An 18,296-nucleotide genomic window follows, 5' to 3' on the forward strand; every position below is an offset into this window, starting at 1 on the left:
ATGCCAGCAAGGCCAATTGGCCATGCTAGCAGGGGCTGCTGGGAATTGTAGTCCATGAACATCTGGAGAGCCTGAGTTTGACACCTATGGACTACTGCTTTGTTTCAGTATAAAACGGCTTCATGTGTCAGAGCAATGATCTCTTCAATATATCCAGTTCTTAACATGGCCCCATCTGTGGAGACTGGGGCTGTGAACATTCCTCTTTTGCTGTTCTCTGCTTGTTAACATAACCCAGAAAATATAACATGCTGGGAACCTTGTGCAGTAATAAAGCAATTATTCCTTCTTCAGTTCTACCTGTTAAATTACTTGATGGAAGCTGCCGTCTTTGAACTTCTGGTCTTTCTCCTTTTAGCAGTGACGAAAATTACCCTAGAGGATTTGTTAAATATATCATGCGTATAGTATTTATTTACTTCCTCAACTGCTTACCGTTGCCTTAAAACCAGATTATCCTGATTAGACGCTGCCTGAGGGGTGCGCACGCACATATGCTTCAGAAGGACATGGCTTTTAACTGTGCTACTCTCCAGGTAATAAAATAATTCACAGAAACCACAAAAGTTTACAAAAGTGTTCTATAAGTAATAGCTCTAGCTGTTTAAACTCCCTTGTATTTAAGACTTTTGCACACAATTCTGATTTCTGTATAATTTTGGGATGTTACTGAGTCAATCCCACGTGAGTACCCATTCCTCATTGTTTCCCAGCATAAAGAAAAAAAGGCAATTAGTTCACTTTGCAAGCATTACTGAGCCATGGAGTGACATCACAGCACAATGTTTACTAGATGAATTAGGTTTGCAAGGTGGTTTGCCATTGCTTTCCCCAGTCCTCTACATTTTACCCCAGCAAACTGGGTGCTCATTTCATTGATCTTGGAAGGATAGAAGGCTGAGTCAACCTTAAACTGGCTACCTGAAACCCATTTCCATTGCCATTGAACTCAAATTGTTAGCAGAGTTTTGGACTGCAATACAGCAGCTTACCACAGTGTGCCACAGGGCTCTTCCCAGCATAAGAAACCATTAGGATAAAGGGTCTTCATCAGAGCTAGAGCTTATTCTTTGTATATCTTAATGCAGGAAGGAGATCTCTTTCTCTTTCCTCTTCTTCCAGTACCTTCCATTTGCCAAACTGAAGTAAGGCTATTGGGGTAGACAGTTTGCCAGGAGATGCCCGATGGAAACTTCTAATGCCAAAGGAGTGCCTTTGTTTGGGGCATCATAACCATGTGAACTGGGCATCGATGAGTTTGAAGGTGATAATACAAGCAGCACAGACTGAGTGAGCAACTAAATACATAGTTGCCCTGATGTGGATGTACTTGAAGTTGTAGTAAAAGTATGAATGATGACATAGTTAAAAGTCCTTAGACTAAAGATTCTTAAAGACTGAAGAATAAAATAATTACTGTTAGATAATTATGTTTTATTTTAATGTAGAACTTGTAGGATTTGAATCACGAAATGAATCATGGGGTCACTTTTGCATTAAGGAGTAATAATGAAGCCAAGTTCATTGCAGCCTTTACTGACTGAATGCAACTATTAGACAATTTTGCAATTGTTGTGTCAGTTACCTCAGCTTCAACCTTGGCATGCAGAAAGAGTGATGATAGTTGTACCTAAGATTCCTGTGTATGAATCTGATAGAATTCAGGGAATGGACAGTTTCCTCTCTGGTTCCTGATATTGTTGCTGGTGAATATAACCAGTACTTTTTGTCTCAATTTAAGCATAGCCTTTGTACAGCATAAGCCAACATTCATTGAGGAAACTTACTTTCAAGTTACTTGGCATGCATTGTCATGTGGATTTCCTGTTTTAATTCCCTATTGAAAAGTGTTGGCTTTGTTTCTCAACTGTGTGAAAAGCAGTTCAAATAAAATAAATTAACCGTATGGGAGAAAACAAATGGACTGTACATTTCAGAATGCTGCCAAAGGCAGAGTTAAGTAGCGAGAATAAGGGTAATCCTAACAGGCACTGTTTGTTGTACATTGTGGCATAAATATTTTAGGTATGATTTTTTAAAAAATCATATTGAATATGGCAGTTTATTTATTTATTTATTTATTTCTCAGTCTTATAGACCGCCCAACCCCCGAAGGGCTCTGGGCGGTGAACAACATAAAATAACAGTTACATAATAGACTGTAAATAATTTAAGTTAAAATGCAGCAATTAAGAACGACTAATAACAGCAATGCCCGCAACAATCCCTGTTAAACTCTCCCAGAAGGGGAGAAAAAGAGTGGGCCCATAGATGGTAATGGGCCCAAAATGAAGGAGGAGGCGGGGGCACTTATATCAGCGGCTGGACACTCCAAAGGCCCGGTGGAACAACTCAGTCTTGCAGGCACTGCGGAAATCACCAAGATCCAGCAGGGCCCGGACAGCTGGAGGAAGAGTGTTCCACCAGGCAGGGGCCAGAGTCATAAAGTCCCTGGCCCGAGTGGAGGCCAGCCACATCATTGAGGGGCCAGGGACTACCAGCAAATTGGCCTCCGCTGAGCGCAGAGGCCTAGTAGGGACATATGGGGTAATGCGGTCCCGAAGGTATGAGGGTCCCAGGCCGCGTAAGGCCTTAAAGGTAAGTACCGATACCTTGAAGATGATCCGGAATTCAACCGGGAGCCAATGCAGGCGGCGCAGTATTGGTTGAATATGACCACGGCCCCGTGAGCAGCCGGGCTGCTGCATTTTGGACCAGTTGTAACCTCCGGATCAACCGCAAGGGCAGGCCAGCGTAGAGCGAGTTACAATAGTCCAGCCTGGAGGTGACCGTTGCATGGATCACAGTGGCCAGGTCTGTGTGGGAGAGGAAGGGAACCAGCCGCCGGGCCTGCCGAAGATGAAAAAACGCAACCCGGGTTATATGGGCCACCTGGGTCTCCATCGAAAGAGACGAATCCAGGTGGACCCCCAGGCTGCGGACTGAGGGGGCCGGCGCCAATGAGGCCCCCTCCCACACCAGCGGCTGGAAATTCTCACCCTCCCCCCCACGACCAAGCCAGAGGATCTCCGTCTTCTATGGATTAAGTTTTAACCTGCTCTGTTGCAACCAACCAGCAACCGCCTCCAAACAGTGCTGGAGAGCTGCAGGGGCGATGACCGCTCCCCCCTCCATCAACAGAATGAGCTGAGTATCATCAGCGTACTGATGACAGATCAGCCCAAAGCTCCGTACCAGCTGAGCAAGGGGTCGCATGTAGATATGTTTCTCTAACCTTAGCACTACATCCTCATACATAATTGAGTAAGGGATAATCGATGCACTGGTCTTACTCCTGCATGCCCATTGGTGGATGCACTGCGTCACCAACATGACCCAACCTTCCCCACTCCCTTACTTGCCCTCTCCCAGGTCCCCAACAGCCACCTGGGATGATGGGGGTGCACTGTCTTGCTGTGGACTCCCTCACCGGCATGGCCCAAGTCTCTTATGCTCCTTCACCCACCCCCCTCCCAACCCAGCCCTAGCCTCCCCATTCCACCCTTCTGCCCCTCCTAGCCTCTACATTCCTTCTACCCCAAGCCTTCCCATTCCATCCTCCCCCAATGCCCAGCAGGGCCCAACAGAAGCTCCCCTCCACCCACCCCAATCAAAAACCTTGCCTCCCTGCTTTCCCTCCACCCCATAAGTGGTGGGAAGCCATCATCTCTGCCAGTCTAGGCAGCACCCTCACCTGCCCCAAAGAACAAGGCAAAGACTTACCTGATGGAAGAAGCGAAAGGTGAGTTGGGGGTGGGTGGGATAAGGCGGGCGGGCAGGAAAAGCTGTGGCCCAGCCACCCTCCCTCACCCCCTAATTTAAAATGGGCTTTACTGCTATTCTCTTTATGTTTTGCATAAATCATGACCCTTCACATATAGAAATGAAACATGCTTGACTCCCTAATTAGAGAAATGATATACAAAATACATACTATAATATAGAAAATACTGTAGCCTTTTATTAGGCTTCTAAGTAGTTTGTCAATAGTTGATGGAAAAATAGGAAACAAATTGGGCTACAGACCAAGTTTCTAGTCTCTATGATTGCAGAGGATTTCTTCAGAACATGGTGGTAACTTTGAAGTTTAGAAATTACACTGCCTATGTAAAACCTCGCAGCTTTTGCCAACATTGAGCATGGTATCTTTATGGAGAGGATAGCTCAGGTTGGGAAGGTGGGCACCATGCTTGCAGTGTTCTACTTTTTTCCCCTCTGAGGCAGAGGACATCTTGATGGGGGGCAGGAACTACTTTTTTCTGCTTCTTATCTCCAGTGGGAATCATCCTCAGTTCTTTTCCTGCCTCAACAGTGAAAAGCAACTTAGTCTAGTCATTCACTGGTCTACTTTACCTTTTCCTGCATTCTCTTGAAGCATCTGCTTTCTTACTTATTTTTCTTGCTTCCTATGTACTCAACTCCTTCCAATTCTTACTTTGCTATCCTCCCCTCTGAAACCTTCTTTGCCACATCTAGGCAGCTCATTTGAAGTGAAGATCCTCACTGGCTTGGCCTGGTAAACATGCCTTTGCCATTCAAGTCATTCTTAGAAGAAAGCAACGGATTTCTGTCGGAGACAGGTGTAATTTACAGCCAGCTTGCACAGCCTCCCATCTCGGCAGGCAGTTTCCCCGATTAGCCATTACTGAGCATGTGGCTATTTCCAATAATGGAAAGCACGCAAAAAAGTGACATTTGCAAAAGAACCCAGAAGAATTGCCCAAGGCCATTTTGCAATCGCAGATTTTTGCGCTGAAAGCAAAACCTCCCTGTCACATCAGCTGGCGCAAGAAATGGAGGGGAGGCCCAAGTTCCTACCCTTAGCCCTAATGTGGGTTAGTTACACATGAGTAGCAGTACTTGCCCAGAGAGCGTCTCTATGCCATCTGAACGGGTCTTAATTCTAAATCCATGAGGGAGGAGATGTAGGCTATATGAACAACAGGGCTCACTTCCAAATGTGGCTTCAATGGCCTCCTCCTATCTCCTTTCCTCCACAGCTAGGAAACCTTTGGCAGGAGTACAGCCCCTAGATGACCCACCAAAGCAGCTCAGAAGTCTGCGCCTAATTCCAAATGGGGCAGGGAATGATCTGATAGTGATTTTGAGAACAGAGAAGAATTCTTGTCAGATGAGGAGTAGGATATAGAAAATCCTGAGTGACCCACCAGATTTTTCAGGATGGAGGAATACCAGTACCTCCTCAGCAAATCCTTGACTGCCCTTGATTTAAAGGAAACAACTGGGGAAGAGGATCAGCCTTCTTTCTCCTTGGTCCGGGGGCATAGGCCAAAGGGCAACAAGGAGTTCTTCCCCAGAATGGTTAACTCTGAGAGCATTCTTGACATGCTAGAACTCTTTGAAAAACAATTGGAGGACAAGTGGGTAAAACCTGTGGTAAACCAACACTTCCCTGTGTTCAATAAAAAGCTCTATGCCAATGAGTTTTCTCCAGTTGCCTTTAGTTAATGCCCCAGTCATGTCACTACAGTCTGCTGGCTTATTGTCTGAAGATGGTCAAGGGGCAGCCCAGAAGGCAGATTTCGCTCTTTGGAAGATACATGGCCATCAAGGCCACAGCTTCTGTCTGGTAGTTTTGTAGTTATAATTTTTTTAAATTACCAAAAAAAGAACAGACACATCAGATAGAAGAATAGTAGAAATGGAGAACTGAGGTAATAAATACATTGAAAACAATAGGCCAACGAATTATGTATGACACAATTCCTGATGTCTCAAAATTAACCTTTTCCATTCTTTTATGTGTAGGTTTGGGTGCTGTATCCAAATGGCTTGAAATCTGATAACCTGTACCTCAGGGTTATGACACCATTTTGGAAGAATGGGAAAGGCTACTTGAAGGCTGCTTGTGAAAGATTTGGGATGCACTGAGTATAGCTAAACAACATAATTTGTTAAATTGCAATAAAGGAGGAAGTTCCTGTCAGTTAATATTTGGGTAATCATTAAGACTGTTTCAGATACTGTGAGAATGACAGAGAGAACACCAATGTCAGCATGAATTCTTTACAGAGCTTTTGTTCATATGCAGCCTCTGTTTTTTTAAATATATATATTGTTAAAATTTTTGGTTTAAAGAAAAAGAGAAAGCACTTTGTGGCTCAGCGCTAATATTTCAGTTAGTCTACTTTCTCCCTGTGAGAGAAACCTGCTGCCATTAAAAATCCAGTGTTGCAAGAAATTCATCTGTGGACTGTAAAAAATGAAGCGGGGACTATCAGATACAAGCAACAAAGAAACAAATTTCTCTCCAAAATGCCATTATTATGCTTATATTTTGGCGTCTTGTAATACAGTTTAAAGAGGCTGACTAGAACAGCCCCTCTTTCCCCCCAGCCTGTTCCAGTCTGTGATTTTTCTGGGCTGCTGTGGTCTCCTGTTGTACTTTTGAAAAAAATCATACTTAATACCAGTAAGGATGTCAGGATTGACAAGCTATTGTGCAAACAAAATAGACAAAAGAAAATAGTTGAGAAAGAAAGATCACGGATATAATGAGCTCAATGAAAGGGTTGTATTAAGGTCCTTCTAAACAAAGTAAAAGCCTTGTTGAACCTGTCTTTTCTCTGAAATGGCACACACAGCCTTACTTGGAGTGTTCAAAGAAGTCTTATTGAATCTGGGATGTTCTAGACCGAGCTGTCTGTTATCCCCAAGGTTATTTTGGGGGAAATCCTTCAGTTAGTACTTTTGCAGTCATGTTATATAATTTGGAAACATAGAATTGTGGCCAATCATGACCAAGACTGACTTGAGCATGGGAAAAGCACTTTCCCGTGTCAGCCTCATCTGCCCAAATGAGCATTTTGTCTCAGGGGTTCCTTGGCTGCAGGCTGTGCATTGTTAGAGTGTAGCCAGGTCACTACCGTGTTTACAAAACAATAATATTCATGTTTACGTGAAACCACATTTCATAGATTGGAGCCATGCTGTGTTTTACCCACATTGTCTCCAGTTCCCTTTTGGAAGTTATAATCTGTTGTATTTAACCAACAAATCAAATGGACTCATGCAGACTCCATTTAACTGAAAATAAAGATTAGCATGGGGAGGCTTTGAACTGTTGCTGTGGATGCAATAAATATAGAAACAGGGATGCTTCTCATACCAACTTAGAGAATATGTGAGGGGTTTTTGAAAATCAAAAAGGTTTGCTTGCAGTAGCACTTTTGATATTATGTTCTGACTTGTCCAGGTGAGCATCTGAGATGTGCAGGTAGCTAGATATTCAGAGATGCAAGGGAGACTGTTTAATCAGCATGGTGTAGATTAGTTTTGCAGTTATATAAAAAAAAATTACTGATTTGGTTTTACTATTGGAAATGCATAGATGAATAGTTATGAAATTATTGCAAGGTGAACTATCTTCAGACAATTCCTCAAGGCAGTCTTTAAAAAATATGATGAAAATCAAAACAGTTCTGCTGTACTTTATTGTACTTTTCTGCTGTACTTTATTGAAAGGAGAAAAAAAATAATTACCTTAATAACGATTGAAATAGTTTTATTTAACAAAAACAATAAAATTATAGCTTGTATATTTTTGAATTTGCTTAAACATTCATGTTTGTTAACTAATATGATTAAACAAAATATCTTTAAGAAAACTTAAGGCTATCAGCCAGGTCTACGTATGAAAAACTTTTTTAAAAGACCCATTAGTCATGGAACACTTCGGGGCTATTAGCTGTGCAGTGGGGCTATAGTCTGGCCTCCTCACAATTCTGTTTACATGCAAGAAGGCATTCATTGCCTGCTCTGCAACTTGTTGCTGAGGTCTCAATGGATTCTTTTAACTCCACCCATCAACTTCATTTTAAAGGCATAGATCTCATCACACTTGTAAGTTGTAAGATGTACTTTTAAAGCCATTTAAATTGCTGTTACATAGATATACATGTGATTGCAGTTATATCAATATTGTAGCCCCTTATCAATAATAACCTTCCAAAAGAAAGAGGCAGAGTGGTTTCCTGGGCCACACTCTGCTGAAGAAGGGCATCATGTCCTAGAACTGATATTCTCACCCCCACCCTCCACATACATGTTGTCCTGTTCCCCCTGCAAGACCCCTGGCTGGGGTTCAGGTGCCTTTCCTCTGTCCCTTACCCAGGTGTTGGGATCCCTGGCCTCACCCCCGGTTTCAGGGGAATAGTACACCCCTGCCAGATGTTTCAGATGTTTCAGCCACAGAGTGATAGAGAAGAAGCCTCCCTTGGGCTGCCTTCTTCCCCCACGCTTACTCCAGCTGAACTGAGAGCCCTACAAGTCCTCTTGGACTCTGCTCTCGGTCCTGGCTCTCTTTGTTTCCCTATAATCTATCCCTTTTTCTCCCCCACCATTCTACAGTTTGTTTTTCTCCTCTGCGTTTTTCTCCTTCCCTCCTTCTCCCAAACACCAACTCCCCCCCTTCCTGTTCTCTTCCTCCTTTATGCCCTTGACCCTCTCCAGCCGTCCCACCCCTCAACTTAAAGAGTCCGTGGCCCTGCCCCCTCACCAGAGGCCGGGCTGTCCCTCTGGACAAGTCGGCCCAGTCAGAGCTGGGCCACTCTGGTTCCGGCTTTGATGCTCCTAACTCCATCCCCTGAGTCCCTGGCAAGGCTCTGCCTGGCTTGCTCTTCCCTGCTGTGAGCTGTGATGGGTTTGCCTGGTTGCCGGGAGTCCAGGGCTTCTCTGCTGGCAGCCGCTGCTTGAGCGGTCTTGCGCCGGCCCCTTCTCTCTCGTCGGGTTGCTTGGGCACCTCTGATGGCTCCAGTGGCCTGGAGAGTCCTTGGGGCTGCGGTCCATTGTCCGCCTCCCCCTCTGAGCTGGTGAGTGTGGGGGAGATCCGCTGGGTTTGCCCCCACTCTCAGACACATGCACTTCCTGTTGTTGCTGCTGCCACAAGAAGACAGAGAGCCTGTTATTAAATGGTTAGTCCACTGTTCTTGTTCATCTTACAAACATTCCCCTAAAACAAAAAGGTGAGTGCTGTTATTTTATAATTGGTACACTTTTAGCTTATTTAGTATTATTTACTGTATAAACTGCCACCCAGTTCTGTCCCAAAAAGTAATATTTGCTTGTTTCAGCTCTTTATTTCTCCATAACAACTGCATCAAAATGACAGTAACATGCACTAATAATAACAAATATAGTTTTCACACATATGACAATTCCTCAAGGCAGTCTTTAAAAAATATGATGAAAATCAAAACAGTTACCAACCTGAAGATCCTGCCTCTTCAGACATCTTCCTTTTGTCATCTTCATCAAAGCATGTTTCATGATGTTTCATTTGGGCTACCAGGTCTTACATTTCTTTGCTGCAGTGTTTGCATTCTGCAAACACTGCATGCTGCCTTTACTCATAGGAAGAGGAACCTCCATAACATTCCCAAACTGGTTTCTTTCACAGCCTGCTGCCATTATATGTTTTCTCCTCCAAGGAGTGAATATTAGGATGAACCTCAGGCTACATACAAAGATCCCAGAGTTGTGACGTATTCTGCTCAAAAGATTTCACTCTCATTTTACGGCTTGTCCCTCCCTCCCCACACTGAGCTCCTTGTGCAGACCTATAAACTTGAAGGGGTTGATTCTGTGCACTTCGATTTAAAAAGAAACTCAACTCTTTATGTTTATTTTTCTCAACTCATTATGTTTATTTTATAACATCGTTGCTGTGAAGAAGAATCATGTTCTCTCGGCAGTCACAAATTCATAGTTTGGAGAAATGCAAAACCACACTTCTGTAATAATATCTTCCAGATAGGAAAACTGTCTAAAACTGTCTCACAGAAACCTCTGGAAGAGCATGACATTGTGAATGGATTAAGAAAATTCATATACCAAAAAATTTAAACATTGCATGAATATTCGGCCTCATGCTACATAATAAAGAACTAATCTTTATTTCATGATGAATAACTTTGGGACTATAATGTACAGAATAGAAAACCATCTTTAGATTGATTTTTCCTCAAAAAAGCATTTCATTTAAAAATCTGATTTAAATTTTAAAAATCTGATTTTGATTTTTTAAAAAATAATTTAGCGTTGTCCGCCCTGATTCTTGTCTAGTGGTCTGTGATTTTGTCTTGTAGATATGACTCAGGCCATTTTCATATGTTTCAATTTGAACATACCAACCAGGTATAACAGTATCTTTCTAATACACGTGGTCACATTTTTGTGTGAAAATGACAGTGCACATATTTTCCAAGCAGAGCACCCGTTATTTGAAGGTATGCATTTACGCATAATACAGTGCATATGAGGGGAATATGCCCTAGTTACTAACAGGGAAAGAGAACTGAAATATTGGTCACCTGGAGGTATAAGTATGTATGTATATAAGTAGTAACTTGACTTTGCAGATGTGTTGCTTTATATGTGGAACTCAATTGGGGTGTGGTATTGTGTTGTTTTAAACTGGGTGACGTCTCTGTGTGCGTGTGTGTGCGCTCTGTCTGTTTACATAGCAAGAGCTTTGCTTTACAGTTGTCAGATTTCTCCCTCCCCCCCCTTTCTCTTTTGCACAGAGCTTGACCTGGTTTTGTTCAAATATGGCCTAGTTTCTTTACAACAGGGAGTTTTAAGAATTGTTATTAGAAAGTTTCTTATATATGTATGTATCTATTAAGTTGAAGGACGCCATAAAAATAGGGTCGTTTGGTGTGTGGGGAGTTCTGTATGCATACAAACAATATTATACATATAGCCCCTTGGGAGCCTGAAGGTGAACGAAAGGATATGGGGTGTGGTTGGTGGAAGGGGGAGGGTCTATCTGCCCCAGTTAATGGAGAGAGCCGTCTATGAGGATATATTTGTTTCTGTGTGGGGGTGTGTGTGAGAGAGAGATTGATTTCATTATGGAGGGGGAGGGGAATAGCCAGGCTGCAGCTGCTGGTAAAATGATACAGAAGAGTCAGCAGCACTGTCATGGAGGGAATCTCCAGTCAGTGCTTCCTTTGCTTCTCCGGGAAACAAAAGAACTCTGCTGAAAACCAACAGTTTTTAGAGGCATTGGTGTTCTTAGGTCTAGGTTAGGGGTCAGATAACATCAGTGGTAGACAGGAGGGTGTATCACTTATTAAAAAGAGAATGTTGAATCACCACTGCTGAAACATTTAGGACTTCCTTGCTAGTAAGAGAGTAGCATTTTCACACATTCTGTGTTTACCTTTATTTTGAGCACCTATTTACTGCAGGGCAAGGAAAAAATTAGGGTTACTTTTAATATTCAGTGAATTTTTTTTTACTTCAGCAGAAGCTGATATTGAATTTAATTTGGAATGTGTTGCTTGGTGTGAAAGGAATACTTTTCATTATCGTTACTAACAAGATTATGGGTGTGCTGTAGATGAATGTGACACATCTATATGAATGTTGATCAGTAACGGTTCTAAATAGCTTTGGTGATACACTCAAGAGAAACCCCTTGTTGCTGCCAATCCCATGCAACGCACAACATATATGCTCAGGGTGTCTTCTGCTGCTGTAGACGCTCTTGGAATAACATGCTTCTCCTACAAAGCTGTTCTGTTTGGGATTGTGTATATCCAACAAATGGAATGGGTAAAACAACATTGAAAGTAGTTCTGAGTGCAACTAGTAATATGTTGGCACTGAGAGTGTGGCTGCCCTCCCAAGGTGGTAGAGATGGTTGGGGGAGTGTGTGTGTGTATGTGTGTGTGTGTAACTGTCCCAGTGTTTCTCTTGGTGAGAAGGGCTTATCCTGTTGAGACCTTGAACTTTGAGTATTGTACCAATTTGGTTGTCTGTGCTAAAGACCAGAGGTGCAACCTTCTCTCATTAGCTGTACTTCTATTTATTTTATTAGATTAAATGTGTTGCCCCTCACCTTAAAATGTGCTGGGCAGTCTTATCTAGAGCCCAAGGTGGCAGGACATAGCACTGCTACCACACTGCCCTGCCACCTCCAGAGGATTTTTGGCCGGCGCAGGAAGGCGACAACAACCATCAGCCTTCCACGGGGCTGATAGGACCCTTTTGAAAAGCCCAGGTGGAAGCTGACTATTGTTGGCTCCTGCCCTGGGAATGCCTCAGTCTGCTTCCGCCCCGTTACTTCCCAGGTTATCCACTTCGTTGGTGCATTTGGCAAATGCTCCAATGGGGTGGGCATGTACACCAGCATGAGCTCATGCTGGCCCCAAAGAGCCATTCGTGCCCCTTCCCCACCAATGGGGCAGTTAGCCTCATATAACCTTGCTTTATATTTTGTGCAGGGGAAAATGAGAGAGTACTGCTAAGCAAAACAGTCTTGTACACTGAACTTCATCTGTTCAGCAGGTAGTTGGTCCAATTGATTTGCCAAGAACTTTCCTTGCAACATAATGCTTAGGTTGCAGATTGTCACACTTTGGAAATACTAGTTTTCCTGATCTAGGGGTATTCTTGTAACAGACTCAAGCAGGTTTGCTAAAGAGGCAGCAAATACATTTTCTGAAGAAACCCATGAAGTAAAATACAAATGGTTAGAGCTAAATGTGCAGTCTGTGATTATTGTTCCCCACATCTCCATAATTAAATGGTACATTTCAAAAATCTTTGTGATGAGTTCCAAACTTTGGTTCTGTTCACACTTGAAATAGATCAATATGTCGCTATGTTACATAGCCTTTAATGGAGACCATGGGGACACAAACTATTTTAACATAGGAAGCTTTGGGCATGCATGTGTCCCATATTTTTGGTTATAATTCAAATAAATGCCAGTGGTAATTTTATGGTAACTGACAAATTTTGTTAGTGCCATGTGTAGAGCCCAGTAGTGTTCTCACCCTTACATGATGAAATTATTGAGTACTCTGTAAACTAATTTTCAAATACGACAAGTGGAGGCCCACAAATACGACAAGTGGAGGCCCACCTTCCCCTCCAGCTTGCCATTCCTTGGCACCACTTCCCCATCACTGCTGCCGTGCCTAGTGTGATCCCAAACCTCTGTCTCAGGACACAGAAGGCAGACGTGTTATTTGAATGTGTGCATTTAATGCTTTTTATTTGCCGGAGCGAGGGGAATTAAATCTACTTTTTTTGTGTTTATACCAACTTTGGAGTTTCCCCACTTTTGAAAAACTATCCGTTTTGTGTCAGTGTGATCCCTGGCCATGTGATTTGTGGGAGGGGAATACCACCCCCTCTCTTGCTGGGCCACCATGGTTCCTAGGCTCTGTTGCAGCCTCTGCGAAGCCTTCTTCTACTTTGACTTTGATGCAGCCATTTCCAGCCTTTCATAGCTGCCAGGGTCAACCGCAGCTGCCACTGGGCTCTGTAGCAGTCGAATTCCGTTGCAGGCACTGCTTGGCCTGGCATGGTTTGGGTTCCATTGCAGCCACCAGACCCAGTATGGTGCCTGAGCTCTAGTATAGCACTGTTGGGCCGGACATGGCTCTGGGGCTCCACTGTAGCGGCCACAGCTCCTGGACTCTGACATAGCTGCTGCCTGGCCCAGCTGAGTGAAGATTGCAGTTTATGATTGAGATGCAAAACCTTGCCATTCCTGTCTGCCTGTGAGCTTTGCATAGATTTAATACTTGGAGACTGTTTCAATTTATACAACTTCTGATTTAGATAAACAAGTCTTCTGGCAAAGTACCTGACTGTATATGGTTGACTTCTTTAGATGCAAGTGGCTTGCTGCTTTAGATGCAAGTGGCTTGCTGGAGTTTTTGAACAAAATACTCCCCTCCTCAGGAATTGATGTCCCATAGAACATGAGCTTCTTGTTATTTAGGCAAAGGTCTACTGGATTTCTGTCCTGGGAGCAAGTTGCAAGGGAACTGGTGCAGAAATAGGGTTGTTGTTTTTTTTTAATTCACTTCAACCTTAAGATATTTAAGAGGGATCTACATGCCATTGAATTTTTGTTTTGTTTTTTAATTTATCACTAACGTTTCCCCCTTTAACATTTTCTTGCAGGATGGACTGTTGAAACAGGGAAGCGTTGCAGACCTGGACATACAACCCAGCTGGCCCACTCTTTGCTTTATTTATCTATTACTGGTTATTTAAATTGAACTTTTAATAACCTGCCAGCTGTTCTTCAGACACACATGGTGCATTGTTGCCATTCCCAGAATCGTGTCTTTGAAATCCAGGCCCTTGGTAACCTTTATCGACCAAAGAGGCGACCTAGAGGGTACATCTGCAGTAGGACGTTTTGAAACCTGCTGCCCTCTAGCTTTGTTGGCTGGTGCTGTTTTTCTAGCACATCATGGAGCCCACAATGGAGTATTGCTTGGCACAGGTTGTGCAGAAGGATGTTGGGAAGAGACTTCAGGTTGGCCAAGAACTGATAGACTATTTTTCGGATAAACAAAAATCTGCTGATCTTGAACATGATCAGACCATGCTGGATAAAATGGTTGATGGTCTTGCTACCTCCTGGGTCAATTCCAGCAATTATAAGGTAAGGTTGATTTGCAGAGCTAGTATTTTCAAGTACTTCAGCTTTGACTAGTTAACACAAGCAGACAAAATGTCTGCCTGAACACCGTATTTTTAAAGTTGAATAACCTTACAGTACTGGATTGGATTAATGTTTCCTATAGCAAACTGTCCTCATTTTTTATATACTCTGGATGCTTTGGGTGTATTTTAAAGCTGAATGGAGAACAAGTGGAGAACTTTACTGATATTTTCTTTTGATTTCTGGCAGCCTTGGATTAAGAAGGATCCTCAGCATGATATGCATTTAAATGATTACATATTGGTTTTCTGAGCTTCCTTCAAACTATCAAGTCATAAAACTATTTATACAAAGATGCTTGGAAGAGTTCTTTTTCTCCATAAAGAAGGCTTTGTACAAGGGTAGTAATAAGAAACTCTAAGCTGCTGCCAAAATTGGGCGCCCCCCGGGTAGAGTTCTCCCTCTCCCTGTCTGTGACATGTAATGCAGCTTTCTCTGTTCTGATACCATTATTTTGTGCACTTTTCTACCTCCATCTTGCACTTAACACTGTTGGTGCTGCTGGTGATGTAAAGATGAATCACAAAGTTAAGAGTGTTCTGTTGGTTTTAACTTACTGGGGAAAGTTCCTTGAGGACCACTGGCAGGCAGGTGCAAGCTGAGTGTCCCAAAGCTACTACCAGTTATACAGAGGCCTCTTGGTTCAGCTTGCTCCTAGATTGCTTAAGTGTCCCAGTCTACCTCTGTGCAAAACGTGGGGTAGATCCGTTTGAGAAACCAATGTAGGTGAGTGGTTTGCTGTGTGAATCATGTGCCCTTTTAGAGGCAGGTTCAAGTGGCCTCCCTCTGACAGCTGAATTGCAAGAAATATGAAATGGGTGTCAGGGAATATTGTTGTATCTTCCCCAGTCAGAAATTCTGGGAAGGATAGTTGGGGCAGCTTACATTAAGTACTCAGGCTGTGCACTGGCATTGGTTTCTGGCAGCAGTAGACCTGACAATATGAATTCATTAAGACCATGTGAAGCTATCCTAGATTGAGTACTGTCTATCTCGCTTGGTACTGTCTGCCCTGGCAGTGGTTCTCAAATGATTCAGGAAGAGGACTTTCCCAACCCTGCTACTTGACATTCTTTTAACTGGCGATGTCAAGAGCTGAAGTTAGGAATTTGTGAGTTCAAAGCATGTGTTCCGCCAGTGAGCTTTCTCCCCTTTCAGCCCTTAACTAAATACTTGTAAAATGCAGTCCAGTGTTGTTGAGATTGAGTTGCATGATATGCTATACTATCTGGGTTTTTTTTAATAGAAAAAACAGGAAGTATCAAATGACTTTGGTTTCTCTGCAGTGTATTTCAAGATTCTGTGCTGCTATAGGCGTTATGGGTATTACAAGCATCCTCTGACTTGTCCCAACTAGAAAACACCAACTGTGCAGCCAGAGCTTTAGACTAACAGATCAAGGAAGGTCCCCGTCCCCCGTCCCCCAGTATGGAGGAAACCAGATACGTAACACCAGTAGCAGTTCAGAAGATATGATTGCTGAAAAAAACTGTAGTTCTAGGATTGGCTGTTGCTCATTGTGACCTTATTGAAGAAATAACAGACTTGGATCTTTAAGTATTGGTCACTGCCATATGGAGACTATTTATAACTCCTTGGTTATCTAATTCTTAGCAGCACGGACAACAGTTGTTAGCAAATAGTTCATGTTGAAGTTTGAGTGAAGCCATAAATCACTCTGAGGGAAGCAACTCCTTTTCTGATTAGGAGTGTTAGAGTCATGGTTGGTAACTTCTGACAAGAATGTTGATATTCATTTCTACTACCTGAAAATAGAAAATTGATTCTCATTAATTTTGAAGGTTTTTTCCTCCTATTAAAACTCTTGAGAACTAAAGAGAATTTACTGTAGATACTTCTTGATTTATATTTATTCATTTTTGTGAGATAGTGGATAAGTGGTGTTGACAAACCCACATTCAGATTCTGTGGTTGCAATATATTATTATTGTTATTATTAATTTATTGGATTTCATAGACCACCCAACCCTCCAAAGGGCTCTGGGTGGTGCACAATAGCAGCAATACAACAATAAAATACAAAATATAATACAGAATATAAAAAAACATATATAACATTAACATTAAAATCCCATAAACACAGTAGTAGCATTATCAAAACCCACACTGATTGATTGATTGATTGCGTCTGATCCAAATGCCAGGAGGGGAGCAGCAATGCCAGAAATGTCAAAAATACAATACAGGGCAATGCCGGGGATGGTGTAATAATATAATACGAGCCATCAAGAAGGGGCAGGCAATCCGCGACCGGCCTCCCCAAATATTATGCAAAAACATATCTGCCTCATAAATACTTTCTAGAAAAAAAAGAATGTATTACAGATTATTTAAAGAAAAGCACGCAAAAAATAGGGAGATTCCAGATGAAAAGTTATGGGTAATTCAGATTGTTCCAGTCCTGATGATAAAACCCTTCAATTTACTGTTGCGCATGACTGACTATTGTCACCATGGCTGAGAACAAAGGCGTCGAATTCATTTGTTGTGAGGGCTGGTTATGACATAAATGTGACTCGGGCAGGGTGGGTGGATGGCTACCTTGGCTGGTGAGTCCCCAGGCTTGCCAACCCAGATCACCACTAGAGGAGTTCCTCAGCTGGTGAGCCCACAGCAGCCAACCTAGATCAGCACTGGGGTGGTTGGCACTGGGAGGGCTGTTGCTGCAGCTGCTGAACCTGCATTAGGCTTGCCAGCCAGAACAGCGTTATGGGAGGTGGTTGGTGCAAGGAGGGGTGTGCCTCCGCTGGAGAGTCTACATCAGGAATGGGATGGCTTCCTTGGCTGACAACCTCACAGTAGCTTGCCAGCCCAGTTTAGAACTCGGGGGGGGGGGGGGGGTCCAGGGTGCACCTCCATATCCTGTAGTTTGGCTTGAAGTAATTGAAATCAGTGAGAGTAGAAGAGTATCTGTTCAGGAAGGCACTGTAAAACTCTTAAATTCAAGACACTGTGGCCCTAGCATGGATGTGCTTTATGTCAGTCCCTAGGAACTTTACATTAGGCTTGAAACAAATACTGTATTGATTGAATTCCCTTGAAAAGCTCATGAAAGGTGTTGGCTGACTGGATTTTTCCTCTGTGTTTCCTTGTCAGCCTTTTAGGACAAGCAGCAGGATACTGGTGTTAAGGGGAAGATCTATTTCACTAGCTCCTTTCACAAGCTTTTCCATGGGGAGCCCTTTAGGCTTTCAGAAAGCATCCCATTTTATTCCACTATGGCCATGGTGGTGAACCTTTGGCACTCCAGATGTTATGGACTACAATTCCCATCAGCCCCTGCCAGCATGGCCAATTGGAATATTATATGGAATATCATACATCTTGTATTGAGTGAAATCTGAGACTGATTTTATTGCTTCTTTGACTTAAAGAGTACTCAGAATGGCCATTGCAAATCAAAAATTTTGCATGTGGCTTTCATTACTAAGGGTTGGTGGTTCTTCTGCTGTGACTCTATTCCGTCCCATTCTGGTAACATAAAACTACATAGAGTTGACAACAGACTGGACACAAACTATCTGTTCCTTTAATAGATACTTAAAAGCACGTTACTTACCTCCGTGCCATGAAAACTTCAACTGCCCAGTTCCATATATTAAACCTCTTCTAAATTAACGTGATGTGTGTTTTCTCCAGGCCTGACAGCAACTTAAAACCACACAGGACCAAAGTATTGTATAGGGAAATATCCACCCCCCACACACAACCTGGCACTATTACATATTACTGACACCACCCATAGGGAAAAATACTAACATGAGTAAATCTGCTTCAG

At 42.9% G+C, this 18,296-nt stretch overlaps 1 protein-coding gene across 15 annotated transcripts in view; it reads left to right on the forward strand.

The window, feature by feature from the left end:
* The window catches only part of CLASP1 (cytoplasmic linker associated protein 1), a 230,265-nt gene that overhangs the window by 17,593 nt on the left and 194,376 nt on the right, over positions 1 to 18,296 (forward strand). For all 15 annotated transcript variants that reach the window (XM_048485913.1, XM_048485914.1, XM_048485919.1 and 12 more), the window contains exon 2: positions 13,948 to 14,437. In XM_048485913.1, the coding sequence (XP_048341870.1) occupies positions 14,243 to 14,437 (195 nt within the window). In that variant the 5' untranslated portion in view covers positions 13,948 to 14,242. The remainder of the gene's footprint in view (positions 1 to 13,947; positions 14,438 to 18,296) is intronic.

This window comes from Sphaerodactylus townsendi, linkage group LG02 (assembly GCF_021028975.2).
Source record: "Sphaerodactylus townsendi isolate TG3544 linkage group LG02, MPM_Stown_v2.3, whole genome shotgun sequence".
NCBI lineage: Eukaryota > Metazoa > Chordata > Lepidosauria > Squamata > Sphaerodactylidae > Sphaerodactylus > Sphaerodactylus townsendi.